Raw genomic sequence first — 16,957 nt, 5'->3', positions numbered from 1 at the left:
CTCCAGATGTTGATGGATTCCAACCCCACCCACCCCCGTCGTCCCTCACCACTGGCTAGGCTGGCTGGCGTTGATGGTTGCCATCCAACCACATCTGGAGGTTCCCCATGGCTGGAGCAAAGAACATCCCTTAATGGCCTGGAATCTCTCTCTCCGCCTTTGGAATGCGACCCTCATCAAAGCTAGTGGGAGGGGCAAAAAGGGAAAAGTTTGCATTCTGCTAGCTAAGAACCGGAAATCCCATGAATTACCAACAGTGGACGATTGGCAAATGAAGATGATGGAGTATATGGAAATGGCTGAGATGACCGGAAGAATTTGTGACCGGGGAGAAGAAGCGACAGAAGAAGAGTGGAAAGACTTTAAAATCTATTTGAAAAAACATGCAAAAATTGTATACCAAGAATAGATTTAGAATTGTATAGAAGCTGAGGATTTAAAATCTAAGCGAAGTATACAGAAAGGATACCAGTAGATTTGAAATTTTAAGATATGTATATAGAAATGCATTAGAAATTGCTAAAAGATAAAAATGAAATGAAGAGCAGACGGAGGGAACTCGAGGAGGTTCCTATATACAATGTTAAAGAAATTTGGATTTGTATTTAGATGTTTGTTTTCTTTCTTTTTTATTGTTATGTTATTGTTATTTAATGTGTTCTACTGTTTAAGTTGTTGTTGATCTTTTGTTTATCTCTTTTGTGTTTATAAAATCAATAAAAATCATTATTAAATAAAAAAAGGGGAAGGTTTGCAGGGAGTATGCACCTGGGGACTTGGAGAGACCCTGAGAGCTAGGCTGAAGGGGAAAGCACCCTGGGGTGCTGTGGTGCCATTCGATGGGATGCAGCCATCTGGGTTCTGACAGCTATTAGAAAGGGGAGGTGTCCTCGCCCCTCCTACCGCTGCTCACGAAGTTCCCCTTGCTCGGAGAAGTGGGGACAGGCATTTTCCTGGCGCGCCGTGCCAAGATCCTGGACGACGTTTAGTTCTCCGGGGCGCGCAGGCTGGGGAGCTCGGTTGCAACGCCATTCCCGCCACCCCACCCCACCCCACCTACCCGCCCCAACCGAGGAGAAGCCTCGATCTGCAATGCAGCAGCGTTAAACGGGCGGCGGGTGTGTGTGTGAGTCTGTGTGCGCGCCTGCAAGGCTCCTCCAGCGCCTTTCCGCGGACGCGCACCGAACTCCGGCCGCCAGGTCGCGCCTCCTTGCAAGGCCAGGTCGGTTGCAAAAAAAAAACCAAGGAGCACCCCACCCGTTTCCAGCTCAGACACCCCCAACCTGTAGGCACGCAGGCAGGGCGGAGATGCCTTTGGAGACGCTGCAAAGGGGCCGCCTTGGTGTCTTATTTTATGGTATTTTTGCACGAGCCCCCCCCCAAAAAAACCACCCCATTGCACGCAGGCATCCTTGCAGCGCGCCCCGTGCGCCCGCCTCGCCTGTGGCTGAGTCAGCGGCGGAAGAATGCGAGGGGGAGGGCGAGCAGGAGGCGCCGCCCCCCCCGGCCGCTCCTCGGGGGAGGGGGCGTTGCGCCTCTTCGCGGCCATGACGTCATGGCCTATGCAAATGACCCTCCGGTGGGGAGCGGGGGCTCCGCGGGGCGCGCGGCTCAGTCGCGCCGAGGAAGCGAAGCGGGCGCCACGAGGGGACGCAGCGCAGCAGACGCAGCCGGAGCCGGGGAGGGTGGGCTGGGGGGCGCTGCCGGGGGCGCTGCGCGGGCTGCACGCCATGGCCCAGCCCGGGCACCGCCAGGCGCCGCCGACGCCACCAGAAGCGGCGCCCCCTCCCGTCCAGCGGCAGCCCAGGGCGGACCGCAGCCAGGTGGGCATCTCGGGCTGGGCTGGGACGGGGCGTCCGTGACGCGAGGGGGGCGGGCGGCGTCGGAGGGTGTCCTGAGAGTGTAGCCCGACGTCTTCCACGGAGTTCCTTTGGAGAGGGTCTCCTTAAGTGGGAGAGACTTTGAGGGGGGGGTCCAAGCCCTGACTCGGGACCCTTCCGAGGGCGCAGGGCGCTAGTGCAGGGGGAGCATCGAAAGGAGGTCCCGGGCTACACTTTTCCTGGGATTAAAGGGTGCCAACTCGAATAAATTGGGTTTTTGTGGGGGGGGGGAGGTAATCGACCCCAAGACGTGGTGGCGCGCGCACACCATTTGAGTGCCAATGCCCATCAACTTTGGGGCCCTCAAATATTTTATTGGGGCCCCCAAAAGGCCCCCAGCCCCTAGGAGCTGGCTCCTATGCTGGGATCCCCATCTCAGGTCCCCAGGCGCCCCCCACCCAAGCAACCGCCCGGCCGCTTCGTCGACCGCAGAGGGGCGGGTGGGCGCAGCACGTCGCGCCGCTGCGGTTTATCCGGAGGGGGAGATCGGGAGCCCAACCCCGAACAGAAAACCCTTCTCCCCCCCCCCTCCATAATCCGAGTTCAGTTCAAGAATCCCACCTGCCTTTGGGAAACTTTTTCTCCCCTTTCCCAGCACCCACAGACGGTCCTTGGATTAAAGGCTCCCCCCGCCCCGTCTAGGGGGGTTCGGGCGATAAAAGTGGGCTGTTTCGTTCCTTCCGCGAGAGAGAGAGCTTGGGCAGGCGGACCCCCAATAGTCGCGGGCGCGCGTTAGTTTGTGCGAAGTGAGAGTTGCGCTTGTGCTCGCACACGCAGGGTGGCCCCCTGTGAGCTTGAACAGCTGATTGGAGAAGGAGGGGGGGCACGGCGACTGGAGCCTGTTTCCCCCCCCCCCCGAATTTTATTTTAGCAGCCTGGAACGGGATCCAAGCAGAGCGCCTCCTCCTCTGTTGAACTGTGTGCGCCTGTGGTCTTGGGAAAGGGGGGGGGGTTGAGCAAACCGACTGGTAGAGTTTATTTTTGTCTCCTGCCTGCTGGAGCTGCCAGGGGGGCCTAAATCCAGGAGTGGGGAGGAGGGTCTGGCTGGCTAGCCGGCTGCTTAGGAGATGCTTGGATCCTGTCCGGGAGAGCTGCAGTGGTTCTTCCACTGCTTCCTGGTCCAGGAGGCAGGAGAGGAGAGAGCAGAACACCAGGGTTTGGGGGCTGGTTTGCATCAGCTCTCTGTAGCCACAGTGTTAAAGTGTGTGTGCTTCTCTCCCCCCCCCCCCCAATTCCACTTTCCCCTCTTCTGTCCTCCCTGCCGTGAGTGATAGGATTGCAGTCCCTTGCTCCTCTTTCCCCTCTGGCCCAATCCAGATAACATTCCTACCTTGGGAGAATCTGCTCATGGGCTATAGAAGCAACAGGGGGAGCTCCCTACTTTCTCCTCCTCCTCCGCACTGTGTGGGAGGGAGGTTCCTTCTAAATCTCTTGAGGATGCAAAACCCACACCTGCCGCTGTGTGTGGGCTGCATATTTAGTGTCTGCTGTCTCGCCCCTTCTCCCCGCACCCTCCGTTTGCTTGACCTGTTATTTTTTTCCGGGAGGGGAAGAGGATTTTTTTAATTAAAGAAACCTTGCAAAACATCACACTGCTGCTTTCCTTCGCAAAATAAAAGAAGGAGCACGCTTCCCCTCCCTCCTTGTTATCGCAGATCCCAAATTTTCCCTCTGTCATATTAGGAAGTGAGCCGAGGGTTCTGTCATGCTGAATCATAGCACTGCCTTGCAAAGTGTGTCATCGTTACCATCACAGCAAAATTCTTCTTTCTCTCCCTCCCTCCCTCTCTCTCCAACAGTTGTGAATGCTGCTGCTTCTCCTCCTCTTTAACCCCTCCTCGGCAAGGAATGCTGCGGCTGTGGATGGTCCAGAACGCTTCCCCAGCAAGGAGCGAGGAGCCAGCGACGACGGGGCTAAAATAACCAGACTGGGAAAGGGAGAGTGACGGGTGGCAGCGGCGGCTGTACAACGCAGGGACCTGCATGATCTCCACGCAGTGCTGTGCCTTGTTGAGAAGTAGAGCTATATAAGTCCGCGTGTCGTGTCCCGATTTCTGTCTGTGCTGCATGTCGTCGTCTTTGGAAGAATTAAGAGGCAGCCACCGGTATCTCGGCCTGGAAAGAGAGAAAGAGGGAGCCTGTGCGCACCAGGAAAGCAATCGCACGTCAAGATCCATCCGCAAACATCTGTCTTATTTCTGCAATAACAACACCATCGTAAAGTAGACTTCAGGAGGGGGTGGGAAGGAGAAGAAGAAGAAAAGACTCCTAAGGAGGGTTTTCTTCCTGTAGTTTTTCCACCCCTGTATATGCACACATTTTCCCCTTCCTCTTAGCATTGCACACACACGAGTGCATTCACACGCACACACGCACACAAACACGCCAACCATGATGTTTCGAGACCAGGTCGGAGTGTTGGCAGGCTGGTTCAAGGGCTGGAACGAGTGCGAGCAAACTGTTGCATTGCTCTCCTTGCTGAAGAGGGTGAGCCGGAGCCAAGCTCGCTTCCTGCAGCTCTGCCTGGAGCATTCCCTGGCGGACTGCACCGAACTCCACATCCTTGAGAACGAGGCCAACAATCCTGGTAAGATCCTTCTCTCTCTCTCTCTCTCTTCCTCTGCCCCTCCCTCTCTCCGTCCCCTTCGCCGCTTGGTGCATCCAATCTGTCTTGAATGCCACATTGTTCTCTTGGAGTGACCGGTGCACAACACTCATACTTGGAGGGAGTTGTGGGGGGGGGCACCCCATAGAAACCACACTGGTTCCACACAAGGTGCAGCAGCAAAAAAAACAAGCAATTTACTGCTGCTGGGATTCCCCCCCCCTCCTTTCCTCTTCTCCTCTCTTTTGCTGCAAGCAGAAAAAGCTTTGGTGTAACTCCAGTAGCATGAATGATTGATACGCCTTCTCCCTCCCTTGCACGGAACTTCCTGTCACATAAGTAACTCAGGTCACGTAGAGTCTGGATTTCCTAGGCTCCTCCTGAGCAATGTTGCCTCTGCCTCTTCAGCAGCGTGAAGAAGCAGAAGCAATCGAGTGTGGCCTTCTGCAGGCTGCTAGATAATTCTCCCACCCACCCACTTCCAATCTTGGAAGATCCAGTGAGAGAAATCTTAATTTTGTGTGTGTGTGTGTGTTAATGGCAATTGCTGTTTTCATATATGCAGTGTTCCTAATATAGGTCAATTTAAGCAGTTCGTGCCGCTTTGCAAGAAATCTTTACTGGAAACGTTTCAGCGAGGGAATATGTCCTTTCGTTGGAAAGTGCTGTGTTTTGCCTCATAAAATTAGATGGGCAGGCTTGGTTTTAATTTTTGGTATTCTCCCTTGGGTGCTGCATAGTAGCAGCTCCCTCGGTGTCTGTGCAGTGGCATGAAGGAAATGAGTGCAAAGATTTGCTCATGGCTTGGGTTAGAACGAGATAAAATCCAGGCACCTGTTCTGCCAGGTGCCCCAAGAGTTTGCTGCTGCCAAATAGAGATTTTTTTTTTTGCATGTTTGTTTCTCGTTGCATGGGGCTGATAATTGAAGATCAACATGCTTCCGGTGGAAAAAAGGATAGTTAAAAAAATGTTTGTTACAACTTCTGATGTTGCGAGGCTAGCTTTTGAGAGGGCATCAGATTGCACTGTAGCAACAAAATTGAGATTTATTGTTGTTTAGTCGTGTCCGACTCTTGGTGACCCCATGGACCAGAGCATGCCAGGCACTCCTGTCTTCCACTGCCTCCCGCAGTTTGGTCAGACTCATGTTGGTAGCTTCGAGAACACTGTCCAGCCATCTCGTCCTCTGTCGTCCCCTTCTCCTTGTGCCCTTGTGATCTTTCCCAACATCAGGGTCTTTTCCAGGGAGTCTTCTCTTCTCATGAGGTGGCCAAAGTATTGGAGCCTCAGCTTCAGGATCTGTCCTTCTCAGGGCTGATTTCCTTCAGAATGGATAGGTTTGATCTTCTTGCAGTCCATGGGACACTCAAGAGTCTCCTCCAGCACCATAATTCAAAAGCATCAATTCTTCGGCGATCAGCCTTCTTTATGGTCCAGATCTCACTTCCATACATCACTACTGGGGAAACCATAGCTTTAACTATACGGACCTTTGTCGGCAAGGTGATGTCTCTGCTTTTTAAGATGCTGTCTAGGTTTGTCATTGCTTTTCTCCCAAGAAGCAGGCGTCTTTTGATTCCGTGACTGCTGTCACCATCTGCAGTGATCATGGAGCCCAAGAAAGTAAAGATGGTGATGATTTATTCAATTTATATACCGCCCTTTATCAAAAGATCTCAGGGCAGTGTACAACATTTGAGACACATTACAAATCATCAAGGATAAAAACATACCGGTAGTAGAAAGCATTCTGACAGACAGCTTAATACAGTGGTACCTTGGTTCTCAAACTTAATCCGTTCCGGAAGTCCATTCCCAAACCAAAGCGTTCCAAAACCAAGGCGTGCTTTCCCACAGGAAGTAATGCAAAATGGATTAATCGGTTCCAGACTTTTAAAAACAACCCCCGAAACAGCAATTTAACATGAATTTTACTATCTAACGAGACCATTGATCCATAAAATCAAAGCAATAAACAATGTACTGCAGTCACACAATCATTCAGTCACAGGTAGGTAGCCGTGTTGGTCTGTCATAGTGAAAACAAAATAAAAAAATTCCTTCCAGTAGCACCTTAGAGACCAACTAAGTTTGTCATAGGTATGAGCTTTTGTGTGCATGCACACTTCTTCAGATACACTGAAACAGAAGTCACCAGACCCTTATGTATAGTCAGGGTGGGGGGGTGATGGGAATGGGTGATGGGCTGACAGTCGTTAACAGTCATCAACAGGTTTACCACTCCTATCAGCCCATCACCCATTCCCATCAACCCCCCACCCCACCCTCTGACTATACATAAGGATCTGGTGACTTCTGTTTCAGTGTATCTGAAGAAGCAATCATTCAGTCAGTAGCTGAACTGGGTTCCACACAGTCACAAAAACAAAACAAAAAAGAGCTACAAAAACAGAAACGCAAAATAAAAAGGCAAAAACAGAAAGACCTCAGCGTAAAGAGTGGCACTCAGATTGGAAGCATAATCCTCAAAACGGAGCACGTTCGGCTTCCGAAAAAAGTCCACAAACCGGAACACTTACTTCCAGGTTTGTAGTGTTTGGGTTCCAAGACGTTTGAGTACCAAGGCGAGAACCAAGGTACCACTCTAGTAAAATAATCATCATAATAACAGTCTGCTTCAAATGGCTCATCTGCCATGAACTCATCAGATGCCCTTAGATAAGCCAGTCTCAGTCTCAGCCAAGTGGCCTGCCTTACTGGGTTGTTGTAATGTCTGGAGATAATGTATGCAAGGCACTTTGAACACTGGGAAGTGTTTTGTAAATGCTCAGTGGTATTAGCCACCAGAAAAGGGCACCTCTTTGGACCCTCCAAAGCAGCTGCTGGTTTTAAGAATGTCTCATAGTAGCCCTTTAAAAAATATCCAGCCGAGCAGCTGCTCAGGAGTAGTCACGTCACAGGAATGCAAAATGCAAAGGAGTCTCTCGAGTGGGGAGAAGGAAGGGCTTGTGGGCTTGTGCTTTCTGCTTTGGTGCTGCGCTGGTTTTGCAAATGCAAGCCTAGGCCCACTTGCTGTTCTCTTCGTTTGTTTATGGGTATTTATAACTCACCCTTCACATTGCAATCTCAGGGCAGGTTGCATATAGCTCCGTACAGCTAAGTAATACAAGATCTTCCACCCCCAAAGGTCTATGCAAAAAGACGTGTTTTGAATTGATGTCAAAATGAGGCCAGGTGCACCTCGGAAGGGAGGGCATTCCACATTGTGACAGCACCCCTTCTAATATTCGTTCTGGCTTCTCTAGGGACCCCTTCGTTGTGCATGCTTGATCTTGGTTTTGGAGCCGAATCACAGAATTGTAGAGTTGGAAGGGACCTTGAGGACCATCTAAGTCAGGGGTCAGCAAACGTTTTCAGCAGGGGGGCGGTCCACTGTCCCTCAGACCTTGTGGGAGGCCAGACTATATTTTTTTGGGGGGGGGGGATGAATGAATTCCTATGCCCCACAAATAACCCAGCAATGCATTTTAAATAAAAGGACACATTCTACTCATGTAAAAAAAATCACGCTGATTCCCGGACCGTACGCGGGCCGGATTGAGAAGGCGATTGGGCCGGATCCGGCCCCCAGGCCTTAGTTTGCCTACCCATGATCTAGCGGAGATCTCTCTGTGGGTGGATTGCGCTGCGATTTTTGGCATCTGTGTCTGCGCAGACACGGTTTTCGGTGTCTGAGCATGCGCAGACATTATTTCTGGCGCCGCGGAACCGAGTCCCTGCACCACCGCGCTGCACCGGTTTAGCGCAGCACGTGGGGACTCGCCGAGTGGACGGCTTGGTTCGGGGGTGGCTCGTGGGCCAGTTAAAAGACCCCCCTGGGCCGCTTGTGGCCCACGGGCCTTAGGTTGCTGACCCCTGATTTAAGTCCAACCCATATAGAGATCAAACTTGCAACCTTGGTGTTATGAGCACTGTCCTCTCGATCAACTGAGCTTATCCACACGGTTAATTTAGCTCCTCTCCCAGATAAGGAGTCATGGCTAGCAGTCAGTTGGAACCAAATGGTGAAAATGAGTGACATGCTGTCTTGCTGGAGATGCTTTTGTATGTCACTTCCTCAGGGACAGTGCTAGGGTTTTTTGCGCCCTAGGCAAGATCACCTTCTGGCGCCCCCCAATATATATACGGAGGGGAAGCCCAGGGGGGAGGCAAATGGCGAAAAGCCCCCGCCGCCAAGCCAGTCCCCGAGCCGAAGTGTGGCGCGGCGGGTGCTTTTCGCCGTTTGCCTCCCCCTTGGGTTCGGGAAGGCAAACGGCGAAAAGCCCCCGCCGCGCCGCACTTTGGCTCGTGGACTGGCTTGGCGGCGGTGGGAAGAAGGGGAGGAATTCCTCCCCTTCTTCCCGCCGCCGCCAAGCCAAAGCCGGCTTCCCTCGGTGCCCGCTGCCGCTTCGGCTTCCTGCTGCTTAGAAGCGAGTGCGCCTGGGTGGAGACAGAGCTCGCTCGCACGGGGAGCGGCGGTTGGCGGCCGCAGGTAGGTAAACGGTAGGCAGAGGGGTTGGGGGGAGAGCGCGTGCGTCCAGTCTCTGCGTCCAATCCCTGTGTCCGTGGGGCACATGCGCAGTAGCGCGGACACAGGGAATCTGGACGCAGAGACGCTTGCACTTTATTATATAGGATATATAAAAACAGAAAAATAATAATAAAAAACAGCTGAGAGGTGCGGCGAGGTGGCCCCAGGCTCGCACTCCCCGCGTGGGGGGCGCGAGCCTGGGGCCGCCTCCACTGCGGCTGTCAGCTGTTGAGCGTGCGCCTCGGGATAGCAGCCTGAAGCCGCTCAACAGTGATACTTGCTTTCAAATTCCTGACCTGCGAGGTAAGAACATTCTACGTATGCTCAGAGGTTAGTGCAGAAGTAAGAGCCGGTGCACAACATTGAACTGGGAAGTGCCCAGTTTGCAAAATATCTGTGCCGCGAACTTGCTAGGTTAGCCCTAAGTGGCATGCAGCTCACATCCTGACACGCTCATGTACTGCAACGTGGAGGTGGTGATATTGTCTTACTCTACACGATGATTCTGAAGCTGATTGCAGAAGTGGAAAACAGCTCAAAGGAGGACTGAGCATGCTCAGGGACTGCAGAATGCCAAATGTCTGTTTAAGCGGAGTGCGGGGAATGGAAAACCAGGAGAGGATTGAAGTGGTGGTGGAATGGAGTATCCCAGAGGAAGGGCTGGCTGGCTGGAAAGACCACTGAATAGAAGCACTGTATACAGTACAACACTGTATACAGAACTGCCCACCTAGCAGTTCGAAAGCACGTCAAAGTGCAAGTAGATAAATAGGTACCGCTACAGCGGGATGGTAAACGGCGTTTCCGTGTGCTGCTCTGGTTTGCCAGAAGCGGCTTTGTCATGCTGGCCACATGACCTGGAAGCTATACGCCGGCTCCCTCGGCCAATAAAGCGAGATGAGCGCCGCAACCCCAGAGTCGGTCATGACTGGACCTAATGGTCAGGGGCCCCTTTACCTTTTATACAGTACAACAAAATTCTACTGCAGGGCCCACTTGGGCAGGGAAGTGTCAGGATTTGAGCCTGCCTGGCAGCTCTCCTCCCTGACTTAATCTTAAGTGTGTGGCTGTTTATTTGCGCTGGAGGCAAGGGCTCTCTGCATGTACTCAGAGGCACTCTTCATCATATCGCAGGAATCGGCCTACCTTTTAACTGCATTCCAGGAACAGCCCTGATCCAAATGGATGCTCTGTCAAAGACCCTTGCAGTTTCTGTCTGCTCTGGGAGTTGCTGCGTGAGGCTGAAGGGAGTTGAAAGCTTCTGGAGGGCGCCAGGTTGGCGAAGGCTGTTGCACCCGCTGCCTGTTCCTGTTTGGAGATTCCTTGCAGGTATTGAGGGGAGCAAACTTAGCTCTGCTGCCGGGTTCCCTCCTGACTGCTGGGCGCGGTCTAATCTCATTCCTGTCCTTGTTCACACAGGTAACGCTATTGGGATTTCCCCCCCCCCAAAAGCCATCATCAATGCTGTGGTATTCTTAGAATATTTTAATGTGGTCAAATAATAGGCAGGTAGCTGACCAGCATGCCAGATGTGCTTTGTTTCTGGTATGTGTTTACGCTAAAAAAAACACTCTGGAAGGAGGTCCCCCCTCCCCCCGGACAATTCCTTGTCAATGGAGGGTTGCACCCTGTTTCGGCTTTGTGTTATTTGCAGGAGGGAGGGGAACCCTCTCTTCCCAGCTCTTTTCCTACCTTTGCTGTTTGTTGAAGGAGAAGGAGCCGGATTGATTCTGGCTGCGGATGAAATGTTTGCACCCTGCGGCTTGCACGTGGCTTGGTGGGGGCGGGGGGCGGGATGGGGGGTCAGAAATGCATGGGCCGGTCCCCGTTTTGGGGGAGGCTGCTTTCTTTCTGTCCTCCTTTCGCAGGAGGCCCAGCTGCAGCAGGATGCTGAACAGAGCCCCCAGTGTTTACGCGGAGGGAAGAACTCTGTGTGTCCTTCCAGTTCGCGTTGGAACACGGAGCTTGCAAAGTTCCTTTGGCAGCTGTTCCCTCCTGCCCTCCGAGAGCAGCTTCCAGCCGGTTGGCTGCTCAGAGGCTGTGCTGAAGTTTGTGTCTCCGAAACCTATCTGGTGGGTCACCCCAGAGAAGCTGTTGGGGGGCACCTTTTGGCGAGGGGGGGGCACCTGTCTGTCTTGAGCAGGGGTCAGCAAAAGCCCCGGTGGCTGCTTACCTGGGCCTTGCGAGCAGCAGGGGCTGGCGGTGGCGGTGGAGGGACGAGGAGGGGCACGAAAGGGCTGGCTCCAGAGAGGGGCTGCTTAAAATGGCTCTCAGCCAGCTCAGCCCAGCCCCCTTCCTCCTCTAGGCAGGGCAGGGAGAAGCCAGGAGGAGGGAGGGAGGAGGCGCTGTCACGGTGTGTGTGTGAGGGAGAGGGGGCGGGAAATGGCGCAGCCCGAACGATCGGAATCCCCACGCTGATCCACATGGTGATTCCTGGACCGTCTGCAGGCCGGATCCAGAAGGCAATTGGGCCGGATCCAGCCCCCAGGCCTTAGTTTGCCGATCCATGGTATTGGAAGACAATGAAGTCAAACCACTGTATCAAAGTCACCTCCTCAGGGTGCAAGCCTGGGCAGTGTGTCTGGAGGTCCTGAGCTGCCCAGACGACAAGACCCCCCCCCCCGGTCTCGCTGATGGGGTCCAAAGGAAAGCAGAGCAAGACATTTGGCACCAGCTTGGCAGCCGGAGTTGCCGGAAGGAGGCGTACAAGGTGCCATCTAACCGCCTTAGGGACTCCGCTCCAGATCTGTGTAGGGTTTACTCCTGAGCCTTTACTTCTCTCCAAGTTGTCTCGCAAGGCAGTGGAGGTTTAGGATCAGAGTTTCCGTTCTCCAAGATGGGCTCCCTTCCCAGGTTGTCAAGCGCCAGGCAAGCCTTCTCCTGCCATGTCATGACGCACACTGTATGCACATTTAAAGCACATGGTCTCTCCCCCCCCCCCCTGCCGCCGCAAAATAATCCTGAGAACTGTAGTTTGAGGATGCTGGGAATTGTAGCTCTCTGGGAGTAAACTACACGTCCCAGGATTCTCCAGGAGAAGCCATGTGTTTTTAGTATATGTTTAAATGAATAGGGTGGATGTGTCCTTAGCTGTTTCACAAATAAAGCTGGCGGCTGTCTTTAACCACAGGTAAGAGTTTTGGCACGTAGGACTGTTGGCTGTCTTCTCCCCATTTGGCTGAAGAATACCGACCCTGGCAACCCTAAGATCACTGGGTGAAATAATGCTTTTAATGGTTACTGTTTTCAAAATGCTTTTTTTCTTAAAAAGAAAACAAGAAATTGTGGACATCTTTGCCACCCTGGGCTCCTTCGCTCCAAAGGGTGGAATATATATCCTTCAATCAATTGAACATCTGACCGTTGCTGGCAGGCCCGGCTGAAGCTGCGACCCATTTTTCTGAGGGAGACTTGCAGGTACAGTCGTACCTCAGAAGTCAAACAGAATCCGTTCCGGAAGTCCGTTCGAATTCCGAAACGTTCAAATTTCAAAGCGTGGCTTCTGATGGGCTGCAGGACGCTCCTGAAGCCAATCGGAAGCCGCGGAAGCCCCATTGGACGTTTGGCTTCCAAAAGAACATTTGAAAACCGGAACACTCACTTCTGGTTTTTTATCGTTCGGGAGCCGGAACGTTTGACACCCAAGAGATTCGGGAGCCGAGGTACGACTGTATAGCATTGCACTGAACCAGTGACGAAGTTGGGTTTCCTAGGAAGATTTGACACACACAAACTTGGGCCTGCAAAAAGGCTGGCTTGCTCTGCGGGGAAAACCTTCTTCTTTTGTCCGTGTGTAGGTGCACAATCTTCATTTTTATTTGTGCATTCTGTCCCAGATTACGAATGGATTGCACACACTGGGCTTGCCTCCTGTGGCATTTTCTTGGACCATGTCTGTGCCGGAAGCCAATGCAAATATGTGTAACCTTTTCAGGCCTCCTGATGGTTGATGGACTACATCATCACCACTGGCCATGCTTGCTGGGACTGATGGGAGTTGTAGTTCAGCAGCATCTGGAGGAACAAAGATTCCCCACCTGCGGTGCAATGGTTTGTGTCATTAACTCTTGCCTTGCTGAGCCTCGCTATGTCTGTCTGAGCATCCTCGTCCATGTGTATTGTGAATACCGGGCACCCCCAAACTCCGCCCTCCAGATGTTTTGGGACTACAATTCCCATCATCCCTGACCACTGGTCCTGCTAGCTAGGGATGATGGGAGTTGTAGTCCCAAAACATATGGAAGGCCGAGTTTGGGGGTGCCTGGTGAATATTTATCTTTAAAAATCCACCAACTGAAGATAACACATTCATTTTGGGCTTTGGGTCACAAGAGCTTCCGCTTGTCTTTTGAAGTGTGAAGCTATGCTGCAGTTTTCCTTGGTGAAGTTTCTTTGTCCCTGGTTTTGCTCTGAGTTACGCCCTCTGGGAGTTGACATGTCCTCCAGAAGAAAGCTGCCATCCAGCCCAGGGTCCCTGGAGTGATGTTGTCTGTCCCAGCTTGAACCTGCTGTTGGAAAATTCAGGACACATAGAAGGAAGAACTTCTTTATGCAGTGCACAGGTAGCAGTGATGACCAGTAAGCTAGCATGCTTCCTTTATTATTATATTCATTCATATCAGGGCCGTCTTAAGCGTATCTGGCGCCCTGGCTAGAAGATCCCTCTGGCGTCCCCCGCCCCGTTTCCCAGCACGGCTGGCGGGCGGGCGGGTGGTGCGCGGCTGCCGCAGGGCGCCCCCCTGGCAGCCTGGTGCACCACCCAGCCTTGCCTTGGAGCCGGCCCTGATTCATATCCTGGCCTTTTCCCCAGACAGAGATTTAATTCAGCTTATAGACGAATAGGAACAGCTAAAAACATAGAGAATAAAAACCTCAATAATTAAAAAGGAGTTAAACACTGGTTAGAACCTAGCTATATCTGTCTATGGGATGACTTTAAAAGCCATCAGTGGCAACTAGCCGTGTTCGAAATTAGCCAGGCGCCGGGCGCATTTTGCACCTGGCTGTCTGCCACTTGCGACCAAGTGGAGATGCCCGAGTCTTGGCGCCTGGTGTCTCCACCATCTGGAGTTGCATGCCTGAGGATCCTTGGATCGTGACAGTTTCCAGGCACTAGCGACACACCACTAGCGACACACGCGATGTTTTATCTGCGCAATCAGAGCGAATTCCAGGAACCAAAAGGTCATATTGAAAAAAAAGATGACTTCTGAGCCGTCTGGCCCAAAGATGGCAAGCAGGCATTCTGTTTTGGCCACTGTAACCCTGGTTTGAGGACCCATTGGCGGCTGGCTTATATATCTTGGAGTTTCTAACCCTGGCTACAAGCCCCAATGGCTATGCTCTGCCTTCCCAGCTGGAAGGCAACAATGCTTCTCAAGACTCTTTGCTGGAAACCACAGTGGGGAGAGGGCTCTAGTGGTCGGGTCCTTTTAATGGGTTTCCCGCAGGCTTCCGGTCGGCCCTTGTGAGAACAGGAGGCTGGACTAGGTGGGCCATTGACTTGATATACCAGGGCTCTTGTTGTGTTCCTGTGAAAAGGCTTTTCCCTCAATTGTTTTGCTCTAGCTGGACGACTGGCTGGGACTTAGGGAGCTGGGTATGTTTAGCCTGGAGAAGAGAAGGTTAAGGGGTGATATGATAGCCATGTTTAAATATATGAAAGGATGTCATATAGAGGAGGGAGAAAGGTTGTTTTCTGCTGCTCCAGAGAAGCGGACACGGAGCAATGGATTCAAACTACCAGAAAGAAGATTCCACCTAAACATTAGGAAGAACTTCTTGACAGTGAGAGCTGTTCGACAGTGGAATTTGCTGCCAAGGAGTGTGGTGGAGTCTCCTTCTTTGGAGGTCTTTAAGCAGAGGCTTGACAGGCATATGTCAGGAATGCTTTGATGGTGTTTCCTGCTTGGCAGGGGGTTGGACTGGATGGCCCTTGTGGTCTCTTCCAACTCTATGATTCTATGATTCTATGACTTCTACTGAGTTTCCTGCCTCCTGGTTACAAACTCTGCCTTAATCTCACCCCCACATTTACTGCTGCCTTCCAGCACCTCCCTTCCCGCTATCTTTTGTGGTCCGCCAAGGTGAATTTGACATTTGCTTCCCGCCAAGAATTGCCTTGCCTCTTGCAATCAGCCCGAGTAACTGAAATAATAATTAGTCTGAATGCTTTGCTCTATTTTTAGGCCACGTTAGTCAGCGCTTTTGCTACTCCCGAATTGCACTTGCCAGCTGAAACATTTCTGTTCCCGAAGGGGTGGCGTTTATTGCCCTGCAAGGCGTTCGGAGCAGCCTCCGCCCCCCAAATTCACATCTCACCTGGGCCACAGTCTCACCTTGTGGCCTTTACCTGTTTTGATTCAGACACTGTAGTTCCTTGATCATTGCAGATGGTGACAGCAGTCACGAAATTAAAAGACGCCTGCTTCTTGGGAGAAAAGCAATGACAAACCTAGACAGCATCTTAAAAAGCAGAGACATCACCTTGCCGACAAAGGTCCGTATAGTTAAAGCTATGGTTTTCCCAGTAGTGATGTATGGAAGTGAGAGCTGGACCATAAAGAAGGCTGATCGCCGAAGAATGGATGCTTTTGAATTATGGTGCTGGAGGAGACTCTTGAGAGTCCCATGGACTGCAAGAAGATCAAACCTTTCCATTCTGAAGGAAATCAGCCCTGAGTGCTCACTGGAAGGACAGATCGTGAAGCTGAGGCTCCAATACTTTGCCCACCTCATGAGAAGAGAAGAATCCTTGGAAAAGACCCTGATGTTGGGAAAGATTGAGGGCACTAGGAGAAGGGGACGACAGAGGACGAGATGGTTGGATAGTGTTCTCGAAGCTACGAACATGAGTTTGACCAAACTGCGGGAGGCAGTGCAAGACAGGAGTGCCTGGTGTGCTCTGGTCCATGGTGTCATGAAGAGTCGGACACGACTAAACGACTAAACAACAAAAAGTTCCTTAAGAACCGGTCCTGGCGGCTGCTACGGTGGTCGGTTGTGGTTGTTTTACAAATGCATCAGGTTTTGTAACCTGGGGGTGTGGGCAAGATCTCTGCAGAGGTGAGATCCATCCCCGCGTTTGCGTCCTGGCCCGTCTGGCTCCTTGAATCGGGGCAAAGGGGTGGGGGTCTTGCAGAAGACAACTGCTTCATTAAGGAAAGATGATTCAGCTCACAAAGGAGGCTGCCATGAGATCGCTCTTTGGGGAGCGGGTGTTTGGCGAGTTGCATAAATGTTACATTTTAGGAGGCAAGGTGTTTTGACTGCTTGTTGACAAGCTGACTCCAGAACATGTTGGATGCATTTGTTTTATTTATTTAAGGTAAAGGTAAAGGGACCCCTGACCATTAGGTCCAGTCGTGACCGACTCTGGGGTTGCGCGCTCATCTCGCATTATTGGCCAAGGGAGCCGGCGTAGAGCTTCCAGGTCATGTGGCCAGCATGACAAAGCCGCTTCTGGCAAACCAGAGCAGCACACGGAAACGCCGTTTACCTTCCCGCTGCAGCGGTTCCTATTTATCTACTTGCATTTTGACGTGCTTTCGAACTGCTAGGTTGGCAGGAGCTGGGACCAAGCAACGGGAGCTCACCCCGTCACAGGGTTTCGAACCGCCGACCTTCTGATCGGCAAGCCCTAGGCTCAGTGGTTTAACCACAGCACAATTTATACACCTCTTGAACGTAAGCTGCTTACGAGAACCCCTGGATGAAAGTGATTGCATCGATCGGCGGTTCTGAAATCCATGCATCACCGGTGGGTTGCCATTTTTTACTTTCATTTGGCTCACAGGTTGTCTATGGATTTGAAGATGGAAGGAGATGGCACTTCCATCCCACTGAATGTTCATACTGGTTTCTAATTGTGTTTTTATTGCTGCTTTTATTCCTTATGCTGCATTTGAATTCTGTGGAACTGCAGTTGTTGCAACAGGCAA

At 52.0% G+C, this 16,957-nt stretch overlaps 1 protein-coding gene across 2 annotated transcripts in view; it reads left to right on the top strand.

Moving 5' to 3' along the window:
- Positions 1-1,613: 1,613 nt before the first annotated feature.
- SAMD4A (sterile alpha motif domain containing 4A) overlaps positions 1,614-16,957 on the top strand; it is a 108,178-nt gene continuing 92,834 nt past the window's right edge. For both annotated transcript variants that reach the window (XM_060270901.2, XM_060270895.2), the window contains exons 1-2: positions 1,614-1,823; positions 3,680-4,467. In XM_060270901.2, the coding sequence (XP_060126884.1) occupies positions 4,272-4,467 (196 nt within the window). In that variant the 5' untranslated portion in view covers positions 1,614-1,823; positions 3,680-4,271. The remainder of the gene's footprint in view (positions 1,824-3,679; positions 4,468-16,957) is intronic.

This window comes from Zootoca vivipara, chromosome 1 (assembly GCF_965207765.1).
Source record: "Zootoca vivipara chromosome 1, rZooViv2.hap1.1, whole genome shotgun sequence".
NCBI classification, from domain to species: Eukaryota; Metazoa; Chordata; class Lepidosauria; order Squamata; family Lacertidae; genus Zootoca; species Zootoca vivipara.
Note: the sequence above shows the minus strand (reverse complement) of the source record. Positions and strands in the feature narration are given on the sequence as shown.